The sequence below is a fragment of the Necator americanus genome, chromosome X, assembly GCF_031761385.1.
Source record: "Necator americanus strain Aroian chromosome X, whole genome shotgun sequence".
Lineage (NCBI taxonomy): Eukaryota > Metazoa > Nematoda > Chromadorea > Rhabditida > Ancylostomatidae > Necator > Necator americanus.
The window spans coordinates 19,992,465-20,014,267 of NC_087376.1; the positions used below are offsets into that span (position 1 = coordinate 19,992,465).

The 21,803-nt window shown below is 41.2% G+C and overlaps 4 protein-coding genes across 4 annotated transcripts; 3 read left to right on the forward strand and 1 right to left on the reverse strand.

Annotated features, from left to right (window-relative positions):
• Positions 1-88: 88 nt before the first annotated feature.
• RB195_024305 (uncharacterized protein) lies at positions 89-790 on the forward strand (the record flags this gene model as incomplete). Its single annotated transcript, XM_064212022.1, has 1 exon — positions 89-790. One exon carries the CDS (start codon positions 89-91, stop codon positions 788-790), a length of 702 nt encoding a protein of 233 aa, XP_064067903.1.
• A 50-nt stretch (positions 791-840) lies between these two features.
• RB195_024306 (uncharacterized protein) lies at positions 841-1,485 on the forward strand (the record flags this gene model as incomplete). Its single annotated transcript, XM_064212023.1, has 1 exon — positions 841-1,485. The coding sequence occupies one exon, from the start codon at positions 841-843 to the stop codon at positions 1,483-1,485; it is 645 nt and encodes a 214-aa protein (XP_064067904.1).
• Positions 1,486-5,000: 3,515 nt separating this feature from the next.
• Positions 5,001-5,868, forward strand: RB195_024307 (uncharacterized protein; the record flags this gene model as incomplete). Its single annotated transcript, XM_064212024.1, has 4 exons — positions 5,001-5,006; positions 5,076-5,135; positions 5,225-5,359; positions 5,791-5,868. The coding sequence occupies 4 exons, from the start codon at positions 5,001-5,003 to the stop codon at positions 5,866-5,868; spliced, it is 279 nt and encodes a 92-aa protein (XP_064067905.1).
• A 697-nt stretch (positions 5,869-6,565) lies between these two features.
• Positions 6,566-21,720, reverse strand: RB195_024308 (uncharacterized protein; the record flags this gene model as incomplete). The annotated part of the gene is made up of 5 exons (XM_064212025.1): positions 6,566-6,651; positions 19,134-19,206; positions 19,278-19,413; positions 19,471-19,586; positions 21,655-21,720. 5 exons carry the CDS (start codon positions 21,718-21,720, stop codon positions 6,566-6,568), a joined length of 477 nt encoding a protein of 158 aa, XP_064067906.1.
• Between the last annotated feature and the right edge of the window lie 83 nt (positions 21,721-21,803).

A 21,803-nucleotide genomic window follows, 5' to 3' on the forward strand; every position in this document is an offset into this window, starting at 1 on the left:
TTGGTGGAATGGCCCTTCCTTTCTTAATAACTCAAAAGATAACTGGCCGTCACGACTCGTTCAAGCCAACCACAGCGAAAACGTTTGCATGGCAGTAAACTCCCCCCAACCGGAACTCGCCGAAACAGTTGACTTCACACGACATTCATCAATAAGGAAAGGTACCTCATCATTTGCATACGCCCTCAGATGGCTCGAAAGGATTATCAAACGAACTAATCCAGATCTACAAGCGCGCCTACTAGAAAACATACCAGAGTTTCGCACTCACCACATGGACGATTTCATTAGCGTGTCTGAATACGACAGCAGCCTAATGCTTCTCATTCGGAATCACCAAAAAGTTCACGTGGAAGGAAAAATCAATATAAGACGAGACAAGCTTATTCCTATGAAGGACCCAAAGGGAATCGTGCGATGTCGGGGAAGACTTTGGAATTCCGACCGTACGAAGGACGCCAAATTTCCTATCCTCATCGCTGCAAAGACGCCATTAGCACCATTGATCATTGACGAAGCACATGGCACATTCCATCTCAGTACCGCTCGTACGATGACAAAAGTACGAGAAAAATTCTGGATTCCACAATTGAGGAGACAAGTTCAAAAGATCCTACGAAGATGCGTCCCGTGCCAAAAGATGAATAATTTACCCTTCCGATACCCAGAAATGTCAGACCTCCCTACTCGACGTGTAACGCGCACCAGACCATTCCAGCATGTAGGCATTACTTCGGCCCGATTACAACTAAGCAAGCTACGGAAGAACGAGACAAAGCTTACGGAATAATCATCACGTGCACGGTCACTCGACTAATCCATCTGGACTGCGTAAGAGACATGTCAACGGAAAATCTCCTACATGCGTTACGACGTTTTTTCGCCAGGCGAGGAGTCCCAGAGACAATCACATCCGACAATGGCCTCTATTTCCTACTAGCAAATCAAATCTTAAACGATGCTGCCGCACAAGCAACGGACAAAACAGTAGCACAATTTATGGCTTCGAAAGGAATCTTATGGAAAACAAATACTCCATACGCTCCATGGCAAGGAGCTTTTTATGAACGACTCATCAAATCAGTGAAGCATTCACTATACAAGGCCATTGGAAAGACGATACCGACTATCGAAGTTCTAACCACACTTCTAGCTGAAATCGAGGGGACCCTTAATACTCACCCACTCCCATACCAGGAGGAGCATTGGGAAGATCAACCCACAATACGCCCAATCGACTTCATCCAGCGTGATATGATCATTACATACCCAATGGAAGGAGTACGAGAGATGTCAGATGATGCCGATTATCACGAACCGGGGGAAATACTCCAGCTTCAAATGCGACGTCAGACAGAAGAAGCCCTTCGCAGTTCTTATTCGCTTACGGAGAAGTTCTGGAAAGTTTGGAAGGAACAGTACCTCACAGCTCTGCGAGAACAGCACATACGAACCTTACGTAGGAATCCCGGAACACCAAAGTAACCGGAACCCGACCAAGTAGTATTAGTAGCCGACCAAAATGCACCGAGAAACACGTGGAAAATAGGGCGTGTAACGAAAGTCAAAGCTAATGCAGGCGTAATACGGGAAACGGAACTGATGCTATCAAATCGGCGTACCATCAGACGCCCCATAAATCAACTATCCCGCTCGAATTCACGTGTACCTCAGGGAATCAAGAGGAACCGAAAAGACAGGAAGAGGACGGAAACGAATCGCGGGAAGAACCAAGGCTACAGCCGCAGCAGCACGAAATAAGACACGGATATGATCTGAGGAACCGATCCCGTGTGAACTATCACCAGCTACACCACGGAACAGTGTGGACGGAGCGGAATACATCACCTTGTATTTCGACCATAGTGGCACAGCATCAGGATCAAATCGACCTTCATACAAGTCACGGATCTCCTACACCCTCTCCCATCTCGCGGGCGGGAGTATAGCGAAACTATTCGCTATTATCACTGCCGTCAAGGAGGACGTAATGGTTGCAACTACGGAAAGTACACCGAAAACGACGTTAACTCCATAATTGTCATCCTTTTTGATCCACTTGTCTTTGTTCTTCGCCTGTGCAAGTGGGGCAGTGTGCCCTCAATTTCTGTATTCAGCTCATTTGTTCGTATTTATTTGTTCGTTGATGCCGTTGATTATTCTTTAATCTAACTATATGTTAGTGCGTAGATGAAGGTTTAATTACCGAAGTTTGAGGTCTAGCCTGCGGTGGTGTACTGATGGCAAACGACTAAAAACCCGCGTGGCCCTCAACCGAGGAAAGGCGAGCACACAAAAGGATAAGCCGTCACACACATACCTGATACAAGTTCGGGGTATTTCCGCGCTAACTCCATCGCCCCCGAAAGACTTTCTGTTGATGATTTTTCGCTTGCAGACTAGAACCTTTCCTATCTTTGCAGAAGCGTGTTACTGAGATATGATGACAAAGGACTGCCCAGAAAACTTATCTGCAGATTTCAAGTACCACTGCCATATTTATTACTCTCCTGATAATGAATATCTTGTCAGTCGTCGACTGACTAGAGAAAAACCGTTTGTTTGTTCATCAAGGTTTGCTTTTTCGCGATGTTTGATAAGCCAAACTGGGACGATACGCTTCAAGGCTTTGTATATTACACGCAGCAAAGATATTCTTCAATAGTTTTTAGAATCCGTGACGGATAACTTCTTGTGAAGAAGTTTTTGTCGTCAATCCATATTGAACATCGTCGTAATCTTACGAAATGGATGAGTAGATCTCAGAACTTTTGGCCTAATTCTCCTTCTTCATTTTTGTGTTTTAGACGCTAGTTCTTCATTGACTCTAAATGTCAATCGTTAGAAATTCTCAGGTCCAGCGACTGACGGCACTTGATGGTTCAGGGATACATTGAAATGTTCCTTATACATTATCAGGAATTTCTTAACGACAGCAACTCAAATTGGCCGTTCTAAGGAAACATTCCACTAAAACATATTTTCATCGTGCCGCGACACTGTTTTGGTAAAAAAATAAGCCTTACTGTCATTGTTAACCTGCCACGCCCTTTCAAACTACGTATTTTTCACTTTGACACAAGGATGTAATGAAACATCAAAAGAGTATGTAATCAGAACAAGATTCCTCGTAAGGCAAAGAATATTCTATTGAACAGTGTTGTAGATTTTGGCAACAGTGTTTTTTCTACGTTTATTTTCAGGTTTGAAGAAGAAAACGCTCGCGACTTACTCCTCAACGCAATATTTTTCACATGAGAAAAAGGGCAGAAGTTACCAACTGAAATGGGTCATCGTACCGCTCTGCTAGAAAGCCTCGCCTCAACTTAAGCAGCTTTTCCTCCAACGTCGGCAAAGACATGATTCTTCTACTACGACACCATGCTAATGAAAAACGCTGAGATCAGATGAGAACACCAACGACAGTTAGCTTGGAAGAATTTTCTAACAGACTTGTGAAATAATCAAAGCAGCTATTTCATAAGTAGATTTTTTTGCAAAATTTTAAGCTTTTCCCTCATAATGAGCCATGACTAAACTGATTTATTCCAGGCTATACTACATACTAGGCAGTTAAACTTGTTCTGGGTTAAGTGGTATGACACTGCATTCATTACTGCATTCATTTATAGGCTGTAGAAGGCTTTCTCGTAGTCAATGAAGGTTAGGAGAAGAGTCATGCGATAATCTCTACGTTTCTCGACACGGTGGAGATGTGATCTATGCTACTTAAATCGTGATGGAATCCAGCTTGTTCTTGAGGTCGTGCATCATCCACTTTCTTTGATATGCAAATGAGGACGATGTTAGTGAACACTTCATATAAAAAGCTCATTAAGCATAATCAGACGGTAGTTTCGAAGATCCTCTCCTTGGTCTTTCTTATGAACAGAAATGGTTTGCGAGGTCCTCCACTTGTCTGAGATCCTTTTTTTTCTAAAGACAAGTCTTGTCATGCGCGCCGCTAAAACTACACAAAGTGGGTGGACACCAGCCCGAAGAAAATCAGCTGATATAAAGTCAGACCCAGGGGTTGTCCCAAATGTTATGCCCTTGATCGCAGCTCGTGCTTATTTGCTTAACGCTTATCTCGTGCGCACATTTCACGCCTTAACTGTTCTATGTTAACTCGCAGTGCATATGCAAGCATGTATTTGTCACGATGTCATTCAAAGAATTCATGTTCAAATTTAACCGCAGCAACTATACGCACTGCAATTTTATGTTCAGAATTTCCAGTTATACCGAGTAATCTCCGTCTATATCTTCATAAAACTTGAATATTTACAATTAAAGACTCAAATGAAAACTTACCATTCCTTATTATGTTTATTGCAGAATGAACCCGGTTTGAGCAACCCTATCTCACAACAGCGTTTTATCGCTTCATTTCTATTTACTCTCTACATAAAATCAATACAAGTTAGGTGTATTAGTGGCGAACAGAGACACCTGTATTTGCGAAATACGCCTTTAGTGCATGTTTGCGATGCACTGGTCACGCACCTCCAGGCGTATTACGCCAGCTTCACTCAGCTAGATATGCAAAAAGACATGCCTAGAAAAAAAGTAAAGAAATACAGCATGACATCGAACAGTGGGACATTTTTGTTTTCGAAAAATCCTTTCAGAGATGAATAAGTAGTTCCCATCTCACAATTCAGAACAAATAATAACAAATGTCAATTAACACTTCCACTCACAGTTCTAAACGCTATGTCACTCATGTGAAGTTCTTGAGCAACTCTAATTAATTTATGGTTTCAAATAACTTTTATCATCAAGCAGTTCCCTTTTTTGTTCGTTCCAAAAAGTGCACATCAAGGGCTGCGGGAGCGGCGAAGAGAATGTATCGTAAGAGCGGCGAAATGGGCGGGGCGACAGCGAGACGTAGTTTATAAGGAGCAGCCAAGATACTGTAGCGATTATGACGCTGTGAAGAACCGCGCGGTGCAGTTATCGATGCTAAGATTAGCCTACTGAATACGCGACAGCACATTATGCAGGTACCTCTTGACCGCTCCCTCCCTGTCCAAGTTTTCTGTTTTAGTCTCGAACAATGAAATAGTGAAAAGACGTCTCGTTGCGCATCAATTCCTCCAGCTCCAATTCTGTTTCGTCAGCTGCTGTTCTTGGTAAGCCGTTGATGATAGTTTTGGATTTCTGGCGCCCTTCTTACTTTTCTTGCCAAGCTGGTGGGAATTTTAGCAGTGGTTTGCTTTAGCTACGCTTCGGATTCAGAGCAGTCAGAAATGTCAAACTCTTTCTCGAGACTCTGCCAGAGGAACTTCCGCTGTGCATTTCAGCTCGACATCCAAAGTCACCTCACACCATTTTGAGGCGGCAAAACGGTGTAAAGGTACCCTAGATAATACGAGTCAAATTGCATACGGAAAAAGTCGGAATCTATCGATTTTTCTAACACCACATTTTGCTTTTTCGCACCACTTAATGTGACCCAGAAGATCGTGCAACACACTTATGTGTGTCGCCTTTTGTTTCACTCTTTATTCGAGCCAGAAAAGCAGTCTGCCAGAGATTTCGCTTAGCCACAGAACATTTGGACGGGCAAACCTTTGGAACATTTACTGAAGTGCTTGCAATCGATATCTACTAAATCACGTTTTCCTGTTCACTGTTTGTCTGATCCTTTCTCGTAAACATAAACTTAATCATCTAGTGAGAATTCTCTTTCTAGATATTAATTGAATGAATAATCAGGAAAAGGAAATGTGGTGTGTTTCTCCTGACAATTCTTATGCACGACTTGAACTAATAAAAAGTCTACAGGGATTCAATAGTGCGATAGGTTCCATATCAAGGAAGGAGAGAAGAAAGCTTGGAAATTATAGGTCGGTGGTCGAATGAATGGAAATAAAAGGTAAAGAAGAAGGTAGCTGGCCTTAGCCAATCTGTTTGGGATACGCCAACGCGTTCACTTTAATTCGGCATCGTTTAAGGTTTACAAAAGCGTGTCCAGCCTATAAAATGCCTTGTGGGGCTGGAAAATATATCAATTTAGTGTTTTTATCCTCCCAGACCAGCTGTCTAATATAGGAATATGCAGTGAGAATGCAACCTGCTGCTTTCGAGACCAAAACCCTTGGAACATTGTCGACTTAGTTTTGCTATACCGTAGTTGAGCAATTGTTATTTTGATACTAACGAGTGAATCACTCCATAATTAGGAAGTGTCATTGTTTTGAAGTCGAAATTCCTCGCGAAATATTTGGTTATGTTTTCTTTAATATAACCAGAGAACATAAATATTCTCAATTGTAGTCAATGTATTTTCATGGTTTGTGTGTAGTAACATGGCTAAAAATGAGTTCAACGCACAAGGAGAAGCGTTAGTAACTAGTAGTCGAAAAATTAGTGAGTCAAAGTCGGAAGGTCCTCGGTATCAAAAGTTTTATGACTGCCTTATTAACTCCATTCTGATGAAAAAAATGCGAAGCGAGGAAAGATAACACTGCTACAAAACCACGCCTAGGTTTCTTGTACCATTCAATGAAAGAGATGAAATGTTGGATGAAACGAAAGATACGCGATCTCCTTCTAACTGCTACGATTCTTCGGTTTTGAGTCGTGACGGAAAGCGCATCGAGCTCAAATTTCCCAGCTTCGGTGTTTTCAATGCAAACTCATAACCTAAAAGCAAAATTAAGAACGTTTCACAAACCTTATCTGTCATTTCTTTGCTCACTAATTCTAGGGGCCTAAACTTCATCCAGTTTCGGTTGTGTTAAGGTTGCTGTTCCTGAGAGTAAAACGTTACTTACGTCCTCCTGTAACCACTACAGCAAGCATTTTTTTATCCAGTAAGATAAGAATTGGTTCTTCTTCCAGGATCAGAAATCCCTAGACAGTTTTCTCGCGTGAATTAAATCCAGATGGACACTTTACGTTTTTTAAAATTTCAAAGTGAACAGACCACGAAGGAACAAGAGTCTTTCAGACTGTGACAGTTGGATCTTGCTTAAATTTCAGCACTGAGTTCAGTCGATTCCCTAGTATTACTGATTTATTATTCTGTCCTCTAATAAGCTGAGTTTGTTAGTGGTATTGGTGCGTGATCTGAAGACTGTGTTGCGCTGCAACCTAAATTTCATTTCTGTGAAGATAAAAAACCCTAGTTGAACCTATACCCTATACCTAAACCTATAGTTATAACCCCATAACTAACTTTCCTCACGGATTCCCTCACCACGTCAAATTCGTGTTACGTTATTAAGAACAAAATCTTAAGTTGTTTTGAAATTGTAAATTTGCTTCACTGTAATACTAAAAGCGAATTGTAGTTGCACTATTTCTCGAATTTCAAAAAATTTCTTCCACTACGCGTTTTGTCGAAAGATATCGGTATACTTTTCTTAGAAAAACGTTAGCACATGAGGACACCACTCTGCTCTGCAAGGAATCCAAGTCGGTAATAATCCATCCTTTAGAACTGATAACTGATCATAACATGCACATTCACGAAACGCGCATACTGCTGAGATTACCGTCCACTTAGGCTTCCAACGTGTGGCATTTCTTGCAGTTATTTCTCAGCGTACTTGTATTCAAAGTGGTATTGTATACAGTAATCCGTTTAATCCGAAGTTTTCAAAGTTTCATTTGAACTGGCTGCTGAACGAGACATTGTCGAACGCCTACCTCTGCCGCTGAGCATTGCAAAATAGTCAGTAGAGGAGATATTCCATTTGTATCAGAACGAAACAATAAAGTGAAATGAATAGAATCCAAATAAAGCAGAACCATTTGCAAAACTATGTTCTGTTGGACGAAATTCCCGAAAATCAACCGTGACTTCTTTGATGGAGTCAGTCGATGATATCTGGCCTGTATCAAACTATAACCACCGCATTTTCCCAATTAAAAAGACTATTTTGTGTCTAATCTTCTGCTGTCGAGTGAGGCGTTGGATGCCAATTCTAATCAGTAGGTTGTGCAAAAAGCAGTCGAAAGTTCGACTTTTAATGAACCTCAGGGTAGTTAGATGTCGTATTGATTTTGACAAGCTGTACACGAGGTTGTTAAATAATTTTACTGCCTGACGTTTCGGCAGAATCGCCTTCTTCAGAGCCTGAAATGGGCAATTCAATTTACAATTTAAACGACCAAACCTCTCCACAACTAAACCGATAAAGTCCATGCCTACTTTTTCAGTCACCAACTACACTGAATGCTCACCTTAGATTGTAGACGCCTAGCATAGACTGATCGATCACGGGGGCAAATGTTTCGAATGTCTCATTCTGATCGGAAGAGCCATTCGAGATATGGCGCGAGTTCCCGCATTAACATTAACAATATCGACAGACATTCGCCCTTGCGGTTCATTTTTGGGTCTTTGCCTTGGATCCAAAATGAATCCAGTGATCTTCGAGCCTACGTTTTAGATTCGTGCGCTGACAATTTGGACCCTAAATTCGAGATAGGCTCCGTCGTGTTTTTGTGTTCTATGGGCACCTAAACGTCCTCCATTCTCGTAATGGATGATTCTTCCGATCCGAATGAGGTATTCAAACCATTCGCTCTCGTAACTTATTCTTTCCGTTTACGTGCTCTTTGATGCGGAAATATGGCGGTCGTGCCGTTTCATCGACATACTCTTCGCAACAGTTTATGCAAGAAATCAGGTAGATTACACCGGGTCTCTTGGTATATCTGTGGGACAAATAATACAGTTCGGTGTTGTACAGATGGTGTCATACAAACGATCCCGAACTAGGTGACGTTTCAAATTGTTCCGTGGTATTTGAACGACCGAAACAGAGCTATCCAATTCTGCTCTCCTCAGACACCGCCTAATGGCAGTGCCCATTTCATCAGAGATATAAGAAAAGCAGAGAGGTATCTTATCTGTCTTAGAGTTTTCCAGTTGCCGTGCTCGTTCACTTAAGTATCGTCTCGTTTTAGACGTTCGGATTTCATAACCATTAGAAACAGCAATTTAGCGAGCCAAAGTTAACGATTTCCTTCTCCCCTTAGGTCCAGTACAAGCGATTTCTGCCGTGCGGAACATGTTGTTAATCATAACCTTCTTCATTTGAGATGGATGAGCAGAGAGAAAGAGAGAATGAACCGAGATGTTCTTATTACTGGGCTTACGATTACGATATCATTTCGTTTGTTACGTACCATCTGAGATGACACGGTGGATGTTGTACAACACCGAACTGAATTTTTCTTACCACAGGTAGACCAGGAGACTGCCTGAGATGCGATGTAATCTACCTGATTTCTTGCACGAACTGTGGAGACGAGTATGTCGGTGAAACGGCACGAGCGCTGTATGTCCGCACCAAAGAGCAAGAGAATGGCAAGAATAGGTTACGAGAATGGACACCTTTGGGTCCCATAGAACACAGAAACACGACGCAGCCGATTTTGAAATTAGGGTCCAAATCGAACGTTGGCTCGGAAATCGCTGGAGGCATTTTGGATCCAAGCCAAAAACCCTAAAATGAACCGCAAGGGCGAATGTCCTTCGATAACGCGGGAGCTCTCGCCATATCTCGAACGGTTCTTCCGATCCAAATGAGACATTCGAACCATTCGCCCCCGTGATCGATCAGTCAGCGGTCCATGCTAGGCGTCTACGATCTAAGGTGAGCATTCAGTGTAGTCGCTAAGTTGATGATTGAAAAAGTATGCATGAGGTTTATCAGTTTAGTTGTGAAGAGGTTTGGTCGTTTAAATTGTGAAATATATCGCTCTTTTCAGGCTCTGAAGAAGACGATTCTGCCAAAATTTTAGCCAATAAAATTATTTAATAACCTCGTGTATAGCTTATCAAAATCAGTACGAATCCAGAAAGCAATGCTTAGAAAGCAAAAAAAAAGGAGCAAAAAAATATAGTATAACACGGATTAGTGAAAGACTATTTACTCATATCCTATATTTGGACAGTTGGGTGTTTTCCATTTACCAACTGAGAAAAGGAAAATAAACACTTTCAGCGGATTTTTAAAAAGCAATTCACTTTTCTATTTCTCCTCAGCCGTTCTCTTCAAAGGCATTACCCCACGAATCTGATGTGGTGCGGATTTCAGGTGGAGTATTCGTATACGGGATCGTAGATTAAGGAGGGGGGTGATTCCGTCCATTTCTTCCTAATTGCCGAAAGATATGGCTTCGAGCGTTACGACGCGCTATTTTCTATAACGAGTTCGATTGGAGCGCGCCAGCCGTGTGCACACGCCGCATCTTCCGGGCCGTTTTTTTACGCCAATTAGCAAGAAATGGACGGAATCATTCACCTCTCCATAATCCTTTGAGGTGGAGTATACGATCCCGTGCCTTTAGCTAAAAGTTTCAAACAACTTCTGTGGGCATGCGCCTTTTTTGTTCGATTTAAGAGCGCATCGTAAAAGCAGAAGCGGCGAAGTGAGAAGATGTTGTGGACAGGGCGTCACCATGACGTAGCGCTAGAGGAATTGCGATGCTGCTGCAGCAATAGTTATGTTGTTAGTGTTCGCGCAGCGCAATTATCAACTCTCTTTAAGCTTCTGGATACATGGTAATACACCAGTGCTGAGTCCACGAGATTCCTCATTCCGGCAGCAAATGGGGTGCGACATATACCCAAGTTCGGGCGCAGAGTTAATGCTACAGTAGGATCGCTAATTCTTTGTCAGAAGACGAAAAAGACGCGAATCCGCGTCTTTTTCGTCTTTTTTCATAAGTCGCCTCAATTTGATCTGTATTATAAGATCTTCACATCAATAGATTCGTGAGCGCGAGCTCTACCGATTGAATGTAATCAGAACTTTCAAAATCTGTCAAGGAAACAGTTTCTGAAAAAATTACCTGCGGGTACACATTAACAAGGCTGAGTCCAAGATAATTGCACCTCAAGGATATATGATTTTTGACGTTAACATATTTTTCGAAAAGTGAAATGATAGTTACATATCCGTAATCTACATAACATTGCGAACAATTTGATATCTCTCATAGCTACAACACTCCATGACTCTGAAGATTTTGTAAATTTGACTAAAGTGACATGTTTGAACTCCAGGAGCAACCGACATTACCAGCTTAAAAATTGTTTTCTTGCAAAATATGCAAGGTAACTATTTGTTTTAGGAGGACCTTATTCCTTGGTTTTACAGCTCAACAGGATTTCCTGTTTTTTGCGGATTCGCGTCTTTTTCGTCTTCTGTCGAAGAATTAGCGATTCTACTGTATGACTACTCATTTCCATAACGGTGTGATGCGCAGCGGTTGAATAGGAGTTCCAGCGAAGCAAGAAAAACTTATATGAAAAGGTTTGAAGGAGTAAAGATGGAAGATCCGAAAAAAATGTAAAATAATTAAGAACACAAGTTAAATTTCAAAAACTTAAACTTTTACTCTGCAGTTAATCAAACACTCTCAATTTCCGTACTACGAACCCACTCAGAGTTACAGACACTCACTTTGTGTACTAGGAACTGAGTCAGTATTATCTCGTAAAGGATTTTGAGCCATTTTCAATTTTTTTATTTCTTTTCTTTCCTTGCTGTTGTCTTCCATTTTACATAAAAAATATGAATTATAATGGGTTTGTACTACTGTATGTTGGGGGAACAAAAGTTGTCTCGCAGCTATACTTATTATTTTGAGGCTGTCGAATATGAAAATGGAGATTAACAGGCAGTATAGCACGACTGCTTTTAGTACCCAAGTAAACTGAACATAGTTCACAGAAACATCAGCAAATGGTAAGCATGACGTGGATGTATGGAAAAATATCAAAATCACAATCATATGATTTTTGCATTAGAATGAAGGCGTTATTGCAGTAACTTGCTTGAAGCTACCTCGTTTGGAGAATGTGAAGAAGATAAGGTCTATCAATGATTTGAAAAACATGGTCTATTCGAAGTTTACATGATTACTTTCCGTTCACAAACGCAACCTTGATTTGCATCTTTAATCAAGATTCATTTGCAGTCAAGAGGCATATTTTATTTGTATCGCATAGACGGTGACAGTAGAAGTTTTTTTTTTTTTTTTGCTTTAGCGCCTAGTTTTGGATCGAGACGACAAGACTACAAAGAAGAAAGATAGCTTGGAAAACGCTTCCATCACTTTCATTTTTTCCTATATTTCTTTCCGTTTTGGATCGTCTTGCCGAAGCGCGAACGTCGCAAACGGCAGGCTACAACGAGAACATTGCAGTGTGAATGAATAAGTGTGAATGGCGATTACAGTAGCCTTGACAGCAGGTCTTCACTCTTTTACATGCTTGCCTCGCACCCTGTTTATAGCGGTTGTCTGACTGAGAAACGCACATCTCCTACAATGTCTGTAAAAAAAAATCCACAATATACAAACAGCTTGCGTACGAGATCCAAAAGAATGGTTGTTTAAAGGCGGCATACCACGAATCTGAGATGGTGCGGATTTCAGGTGGAGTGTCCATATACGGGGCCGTGTTTTATTTTTTTTTTGTTTTATCTATTGCAACGCTCCACCCTTTGCGTCGCCTCCGCCCTACGATTCGTCGAAAATCAATTCGGACTACCCCGGTAGGCAATAAGGGAAGTTACGCGTGCAAGGGTGGCGCGCTGCACTAGAAGGCATTGTACAAAACAGCATTCTGGGGCTAGCTGCTTGAAGTGATTCATGGAGAGATGAGCGGAACCACTCCGGTCTCCATAGTCTACAACCCCGTATACTCGACGTGACTTGCCATATTTTCTTTTTCTTTCCAATCAATGCCTCTGACTCAGTTTCAAACGTGAAGGACGATAACTGAAGTCCTTGAATAGCGATCTGAGGTGTTTCTACGAGGACATGTAGGGCTCCAAGGCAGTTCCCGCACATTATCAGGAGTTACAGGGGCGGTCCTCAGAAAGCGAAAACCGTATTTGTGCCGCCGAACCGTTACCTGCCCAATAGGCTGTCGTTAGGTCTGCCTGCCACAGCAGGCATCGCATTGACACGTTGCAGTTATTAAATTTCAAGAATAAGTTGTCGCAGAAATTGCTGCTTTCTAACAATACACATTTAGAGTTACATGCTAAAGTATCAAGAAACTGCACTAATTGCAGATAACATCCATTGATGAAAACCAAAGTTATTGAATGATTTTCCATCCACTTCTTGCAGTTGTGTCTGTAAAGTTTCAGTGGGTTGTATTCATTCCGAATATTTACCAGTTGATTTGAAAAAAAAGGAAAAGTAACAATACTGTCCAAGCGACAGGGCGTCAGCTGGAAACTTTGAAGGAAGAGCATAAGGGTCCCGCGGCTATAACTAGGCTGTCAGAATGTGTACTGCGCATCGCAGTTACAGTAGAATCGTTAATTCTTCGGCAGAAAGCGAAAAAGAGGCGAATTCGCGTCTTTTAGTCTTTTTCATAATAAACCTCAATTTGATCTCGATTATAAAATCTGAACATGAATAGATTCATGTGTGCGAGCTCTATCGAATGGAAATAATTAGAACTCTTAAAACCCACCACTTGAATACTTTTTGAAAAAAATACCTGCGGCTACACATTAACAAGGCTGAGTCCGAGATAATTGCACCCCGAGGATATACGATTTTTGGCATGAATATATTTCTCTACAAGTGATATATGACAGTTATATATTCGTAATCTACATACTATTGCGAAGAATTCGATATCTCACACAGCTTTAATATCATACTTTTAAAGATGTTGAAAAATTGACTAAAGTCACATGTTTCAACTCCAGAAACGATCCATATTAGCAACTTAGAAATTATTGTTTCACAAAATCTACATGCAAGCTATTTGTTGTAGGACGTCCTTTTCTCTCGATCTTCTAGTTCAACGGAACTTTCGGTTTTTTTTTCGCAGCTAAAGTTATAACTTCGGTGTTTTACACCGCTTGTGTTGTTTGGCAGGTCGTAATTCGTTAACAAATTAGATTTGCAGTATTTGTCCTACTAACTATTTCCATTTTTCTATAATATGTTTCAGCTGCGGTCAGTTTTCAACCTGTAAACATGAAAACCTTCGATGTAGTTTTATGAATAACTCATTTTTCAGCGATTTATCGGAGGTTCTTTCAAATATCACGTGGATATGTTGTTTTTCAGGAGGAAGAGATCTACTGAATGGTGTTGATTTCAGATAATTCTGTATCATCCAAATTTTCATTACAAAATCCTTCAGCCTCTATGGAAGGTTACTGTCATCTAGGTACGGCTACCCATCGGATGACTTAGGTCAGACATTGAGTTGTAGCTGTGTTACAGAGATAATTGTTACACTCGAAAAGAATTGAATAACTATAGAGCAGAATGGTATACCTGCAGAGCGATATTCTTCAGAGTTGTCAGTTTTAATTTTTTTTATCCCCTTTATTTTTTTTTGCCCTATCTCCATTCCTCGATTTTCGAAATTAAAGTAAAATCGTCAAGCCAAAGAAATAATTATGATCAAACAATTTTTCTAAAACTTCTGAAATGGGACAAACAAATGACGTATGAAAATGGAGAGCCACTGAAGTACAAATCTAAACACAACTACCAAAACGTGGATTTAGAATTAAGTCAACGATCGGTAGCTCTGCAAGACAGAGCCTCACTTTCATCATCAGGATCTTCAGTTTCAAGGATTTCCAATAATTTTTAAGACTTTAAAAAAATAAAGCAGACTATCTCGAAGGATTTCGTTCTATAAAAAAGTACTTTTCTTACAGTTATTCTGCTTTTTTCAAATGTAGTAATTAATGCGGTAACACAGCCATAGCTAGGTGTGTGGCCCAAGGTATCTGCTGGGTCGTCGTGGCCAGACAACAATAATCCCCCATAGAGGGTGAAAGAGTTTGTGATGGAAATTTGAATGATACGGAAATTTTTTAAATCAACACCATTCAATAGATCTCTTTTTCCTAGAAAAACACATCCACTTGATATCTCAAGGAATTTCCGATAAATCGCTGAAAAATGAGTTGTCTCGAAAATCACATTAAAATTTTCCATCTTTACAGGTTCAAAACTGACAGCAGCTGGAATATGTTATAGAAATAATGGAAACATTCAATAGTACAAGTGATGCTCTCTATTGTATTGTGTCGACAGAAGGCAAATCTAATTTGTTAACGAATTACGAACTGCCAAACATCACAGTAAGTAATGTAAAACACCGAAGTTATAAATTTAGCTGCGAAAAAAAATCGTAAAGTTCTGTTGAGCTAGAAGATCGAGAGAAAAGGACGTCCTACAGCAAATAGCTTCCATGTAGATTTTGTAAAAGAGTAATTTCTAAGTTGCTAATATGGATCGTTTCTGGAGTTGAAACATGTGACTTCAGTTAATTTTTCAACATCTTTAAAAGTATGATATTGAAGCTGTGTGAGATATCGAATTGTTCGCAATAGCATGTAGATTACGAATATGTAACTGTCATATATCACTTGTAGACGAAAAGACGCAAATTCGCGTCTTTTTCGTTTTCTGCCGAAGAATTAACGATTCTACTGTATGCTCGAGAACTTTGTGGACACGTGATGGAAAATCAGACAGATATCCTCTTGGGTGGTTCTGCCCCTATGCCCCCTAATGCACACCTGAGCTTTCTTCCCTTTGTCACATAACCTGACAAGCTTTGAGAACGTTGTCTTGACCAGAGATCTAAGTACTTGCCGCAAAGGGCTCTGAAAAGTTTTCAAACAAGACCCCCGCACTCGTTACTGCGCAACACATGCTTATTTTCGTTTTCTGTTAAGAATATTCTTGTCTACTCATTTTCATTTCAAAAATGTCTGTGTAGTGCGTGATTTACATTTCCAAGAAAAAACTAAAAAACAGGCGCAGATAAAAGACAGCGTAATAGGAAATAAAGCTGATCCATTGTGGTGTATTTTTTGCCATTCAAATACATGGACGCTACTTGACTTATGGCAAATGGAGCATTGATCTGCAAGTGAATGACGACGAGTGCAACCACAAATAAGTAGTGTCAGATTTGCTTAACACTTAGTTTTTTGAGTTATAAATACTTGAGTTTTACCATGCCAGAAGAAAGTAGGTAAATTAATCCTGGTTTCTCCAGGATTTACTCCAACCTCCAGTTTTTTTGTAAATTCAAAAATCGAGTTGCAATACTGCAGAATAGTAATCAAAAGAGACCTTCTTCGTGTCTTACCAAAAATTTTTACCACAAACTACTTGGCCATCTCGAGCTCAAAATATTTGTGGCAATAGCATCACCCACACTTGTGAAGGCAGTGCGCACCTATAGCATTCAATTTTTTGCGTCCTTTTATTTTGTCGATAAAGAAAATATTAGTGTTTCAAGTGAGCAACAACAATAAACAGTCCTCATGTCACCTAGTTCTTATGAATTTTGTTGCTTTGAGAAAGTTCGTTGTTTAAATGGAGTAATGGAAAAAGACAGAACACCATCACGCAATCTACGATGCTGCGCCATAAACTTGTAGAAATGTAATCTACGATGCTGATGTCATCGTCACAGCCGCAGTGGTGATATAGGCGCTGCGCAATGCAAATGATCTTAACTTCGATCCTTGGCAGGAGCTAACCAAACATTCTATCTTCTGGAATTGGTAAAATTGGAGACTGGTGGGAAGCCCACGTGATAGCCCTACATAGGAAACCCCTTGTCATATTCATGTTGTTGAATGAAGCCAAGAAAACTGGGTAAAAACTAGGGTGCTCACCAGAATCGACGCGCACTTCGGAACTTGGTGAATGTGAGAAATGAGCGCTGGTCTCCGATGTTTCAGAAAAGGCTGCATCGAAGGGCAACTGGGAGCTCCCTACATTCTCACAGCTTACAATATCTCAGCGTTGCTAAAACCAACGCTGCAATATGAAACGTTGCCACGTTGTCGGGAAGCTGGTGCGAGCTAGCGGCTGCAGTAGAACTACGCAAATCATGTCTTCAGTATCATCTACAGCGATAGTTCAAACACCAGGAACAGAGTAAGAATAATTGTTTATCAGCACTTCAGATGGTGGCTGTAGACGTTATGCTGGCTTGGTTATGGGAGGCAGAAATAAGATGTTGAAGGCATTCTAGATTTCGCGGACTCTCAGATCCTCGTCATCAACTTATCGCAAGAACGAATCTTCAAAAACTACAATCTCACCTTGTCACCTTCTACAGCGGCAGTGCTAGAATGCAAATTGACTTCGCACTCATACGACATCGTGATCAAAAGCTTGTCACCAACGCGGCGGTTATATATTACGAAACGGTTACAACGTAGAACCATCCGCTTATCCTCAAAATCCTCCCTCTAATGTAGAATCGCGCAAAAAACCGAAGTCATCTTGCACATCCTATTATGAACGCCGAAGATACATGGCGGCTTGCAAGCCGTGAGGTAGTCGAGGCGACTCGGACACTGCTCGGTTCAACATGACCTTACCGGAAGATAGAGAAACAGACATGGGTGCGGATGTAGGGAATAAACACGAAGTTAGTTGAGAATAAGAGCTTCCGTCATTTTTTCTTTAACAATAAGAAACTGACAGGATTGCAGGAAGGGGAAGAAAGACGCAAAGCAAGCGGTAGCCGTGGATAAAAATACCTACTGCGACTTTTATAAGAGGCTCGCCACACGCTATGACGAACGCATCATCCTACCATTGCCAGAGCGAGGATGTCGGAAAGTTCTGCTGCGTCGATGACGAAAATGGAAGCTTTTAGATGTATTGGAAAAGGTGTTAAGGCGGTGGCGTAACTACTTCAAGAACATCTCAAAAAAGTTCCCCTAGTCACCAATTCCCTTAGCTCCCCTTACATATAAGTTAGTTTAGCAGACAACTACTAACACTAGCTAGTAAAATCCATCTGGAAGAAGGGCACTCCAACGGACTGCTTACATCACAGGCCGACTGTCGAGTGTTCGACTACTGTCTTACAATACGAAGATGTTTGGATGCATCGTCGATCGCACGTCTCGTCCTCGTCGAAACTGAGGAAGAGTTCGATCCCTTTCTGGATGAAAACACATAGTGAGCTTTACGACAAAATGCTGTCCCAGAGGAGCTAATCAGATCCAAATCCTCCACGCACATTCACGAAGTCGAGTGCAAGCGGCTGCGAAAACGTTGCCGTAGGTCACCCTGCACCAGGACTCAAATCCTCCTCCCAAAATGCTGTCATCTAACCAGAAAACTGGACTCTGACACTAAATGGAAATAAATGGGGCAAACGCTGAAGAAGAAGAAAGTCTGCATATGTCATCGTCCGTTGTTTCAAACCTCTTGAATGAAGAATATCTGAAGAAGAACTAATACCACAAGATCCTCATCGAACCGCTGTCTCTTGCCCCGTGCTCTGTAGTTTTTAAAAAAAAAATGTAAAAATGCCATCTAGCAGCGAAAAACTATCTTTACTCTTACGTCACGTCCGTATCTCAAAATCAAAACAGAACGAAGGAAACGACAAATTAAGATTTTTCCATGATAGATGCATGTGGAATTAACTGAAATAATACAATTTCAACACTATGAACAAGTTACGATTAAATGAGACCATATGAAACTTCAGTTTTTTTTACAGAACGCATAGAATCGCCCAAGAAAAGTTGTTACATTAGACGTTTGTTTCAGTAGTGTTTCATCATGACGTTGCAAAAAAAGTTTTTTGCAAGAGCTTCACTTATTTTTTTTTCGTTTTCAAATTTGTGTCCGCACTTTATCTGCGTCCAATCCACAACGAGTACGTATGTTATTTTGCAAGTAGACTTTTTAAAAAAATATTGAAGCGATAAAAAAACCACTCAATGGGCAGAGATTGCTCGCTTCTCTCTTAGATTATCAACGGTTGTTTTTTATATAACCCTTTCCCTAACCTGAACAACATCTTGTTATTGGTGTTAATCGTCTGTAAAGATGTTGTGTGATTACATACTTGGTATATTGCACTTGCACACCTGCACACTTGGCAAATGACATCAGTTCAAATAAATGAAGCCGAATTAGATTTGCTCGGCAAATGAAAAAACAGTCTCCGGTGGAGATGAAATTTTGGAGTCTCGCCATCTGTCTGCTCAGAGATTGCGGTGCACCGTGTTTTCGGTCTTATAGGCGACTTCTGCTTTTCGCGTCTATTTGCATCTTTTTTTATTTCTTAGGATTTTTTTTACATCCGGTTAGATGGTGAGCGATCATAGAAAAATTACCGGTCTTGCAAAAATCCTGCGAACGTTGCGACTTTTTCATCCGTATTCTGCGGTTTCCAAACCAGTTGGACACCTTAGTAAATTAAAAACAGCTTTATTAGGAAGAGCGAATCAAAGTGACACTATTGCACTACACGTACACACCTGTTGCACGGTAATATGACACTTTTCTGCGAGCACTGCTTTTTCATCCTCTGTTGGGTATGGATGTGTCGAATGCCTCTCATAATATTCCTGCAGAATATCGGTTGCTTCCTTACTGAAATTTCGACGCCGTTTCCTGCAAGTACTGACTATTGGCAGCTAATGTGTTGCTACTTAAAGTTAGAAACAAAACCTCATATCAGCAATTCTTGTTTGTAGTATCATAAAGCTATTAGCAATCATTTGTTTAGTCCTCATCTCCATTTGCACATGCTTGCGACAAATAGACTCGACGGCGCGGTTGAAATCCTAGAACTTATCATTTATTTATCGACTTATCATTCTTATCACTTTGCTCCATGACAGCAGAGACAAAGATAGTGGCCAATAGAACACAGCACCAATAATTTATTGAAACGCAGGACTTGCTAAAAGAATTTCAAGGACGCCATGTCCGATAGATGGTGGCGAAATATTACATGAACAAGATTTCTTGTATCTTCAGTACATACTATTAACACTTTGGACAACCAATCTTAGGATTTCCTTGATGGTATTATTTGGTAGGAAATTGGCCTTTTACGGAAACACTTAATAATCCACTAACTAATTTGCTACTATTCACTAACAAGTCTGAAATCCCGCATTAACTGGACTAAGACTAACAATAATTCATAGAGTCCTTTTTTTTTCAAATATCTGTCGCAGAGTTGAAATCGTTTTCTTTTAACGTCACTTTTCTTGATTTTTTTTACAGAAACATAATCACTGAGGAAAGATTTTGCAATTTTCTTGCTAGAAGTACCAGTACTACATTTGAAGAATATTCAAACTTTGTTTTACACTTGCGATACTGACTACAATTTGAAACAATTCTTCAAAGTATTAGTTGTTCTAGTCCAACAGTTAACGTGGAAGGTCCCAACATGAAATTTCGCGAACATCATCGTCATTCTTATAAAGATAAGGGCCCTACTTCATATTATGTAAACCTCTAGCTGCTATTTAAAGGCATCACCCTACGAATCTGAAGTGGTACGGATTTTAGGTGGAGTATTCGTATACGGGAAAGTAGATTGTGGGGAGGAGGGTGATTCTGTCCATTTCTTCCTAACTGCCGTAAAAAAACGGCCCAGAAGATGCGGCGCATGCACAAGGCTGACGCGCTCCAGTCGAACTTCTTGTAAAAAATAGCGCGCCGGAACGCCCGAAGCCGTATCTTCCGGACCGTTTTTTACGGCAATTAGGAAGGAATGGACGGGGTCACCCCTCTCTCCATAATCTACTATCCTGTATACAAATACTCTACCTGAAATCCGTACCACCTCAGATTCGTGAGGTGATGCCTTTAAGCAATCGCCTGCGTGCGCATTTCTGAAGAACTTTCTGAAGGATTTGGCAAACATGATAATGGCAGCGCAAAGGTGAGTGGACATACGGAAGCGTACGTGAGGATGAAGCGTTGCGCACACAATAGTCGCGACAATGAAAGGGTCCACGATTCATCTACTTTCTGACTTGGAACAGTTACGCTCCTACACCATCTCTATTGATCCCAATTCCTTGTGCTTTCGCGCCAATCACGTGGAATCGCCCAGTGCTTACTGCTTGTACACGACTGCACACACTTGACAGAATAGACTCGTTACTGTAAAGCACGATACTGACTATCTACGATAGCGAAGAAATCGCAAGACTTTTGATACACTATTTTCAAGAGTTGCCTGAAAAACTCTTTGTTTGGCGGGTCTTGAACTACAGTGCATGTGCATGCCTGTATCCGCGTCGAAAACATTCGTGGGGGTCGCGTGCGTCAGGTGGCTGCGTAGCTGTCTGCTCTCGCATTTTTAATTTATTCCTACTTATCTTTCAAACCCGCGGATCTCCCTCACTAGAGGGATCACAGCCGGTTAGTCGCGAGGCTACGTGGCGAGTCCCCGGGTGGCGGATAGGGGGCTAATCACTGACCAAAAGCGACCTTGTGCTCTCCCAGAGACGCAGGTGGATTCAGGGGATGGACTCCCTGTTTCTGCTGAGCCAGGACTGACTCATGACATCCTTGTATTCAGCATGTTGGTCCGGCTAAAAGTGCAATCAAGTGACTGGGAGGTGCAAGGGAGGCGCTTTGGAGTCGCCTCCAACAAATAAGTTCCACGTGTCCACTTCGGGAGAACGGAAGTTCTCACAGAAACTCATGGGACTAAAGGCTTGCAACCTGTCCATGGGTTTTAAAATTTTTGCTCAAAGCACAGTAAAAAGAGTCTACTGATTACGGAGGAAAGCCTGGTACGGTAGCGCCAGGTAGGACGGGGTTGCAGGAGTCATGTAGGCTACCAAAACGGAAAAGGACTAGGATCTGTACTTATAACGCACGTACGCTTGCATCGGAAGCGGCCATCGAAGATCTGATGATGAAAGCCAAGAAGATCAAGTACGACGTCATCGGACTGACTGAGACGAGACGACGTCTCCCTCTCAACGCATATATGACGCATATACAACGCACATATATATATATATATATGA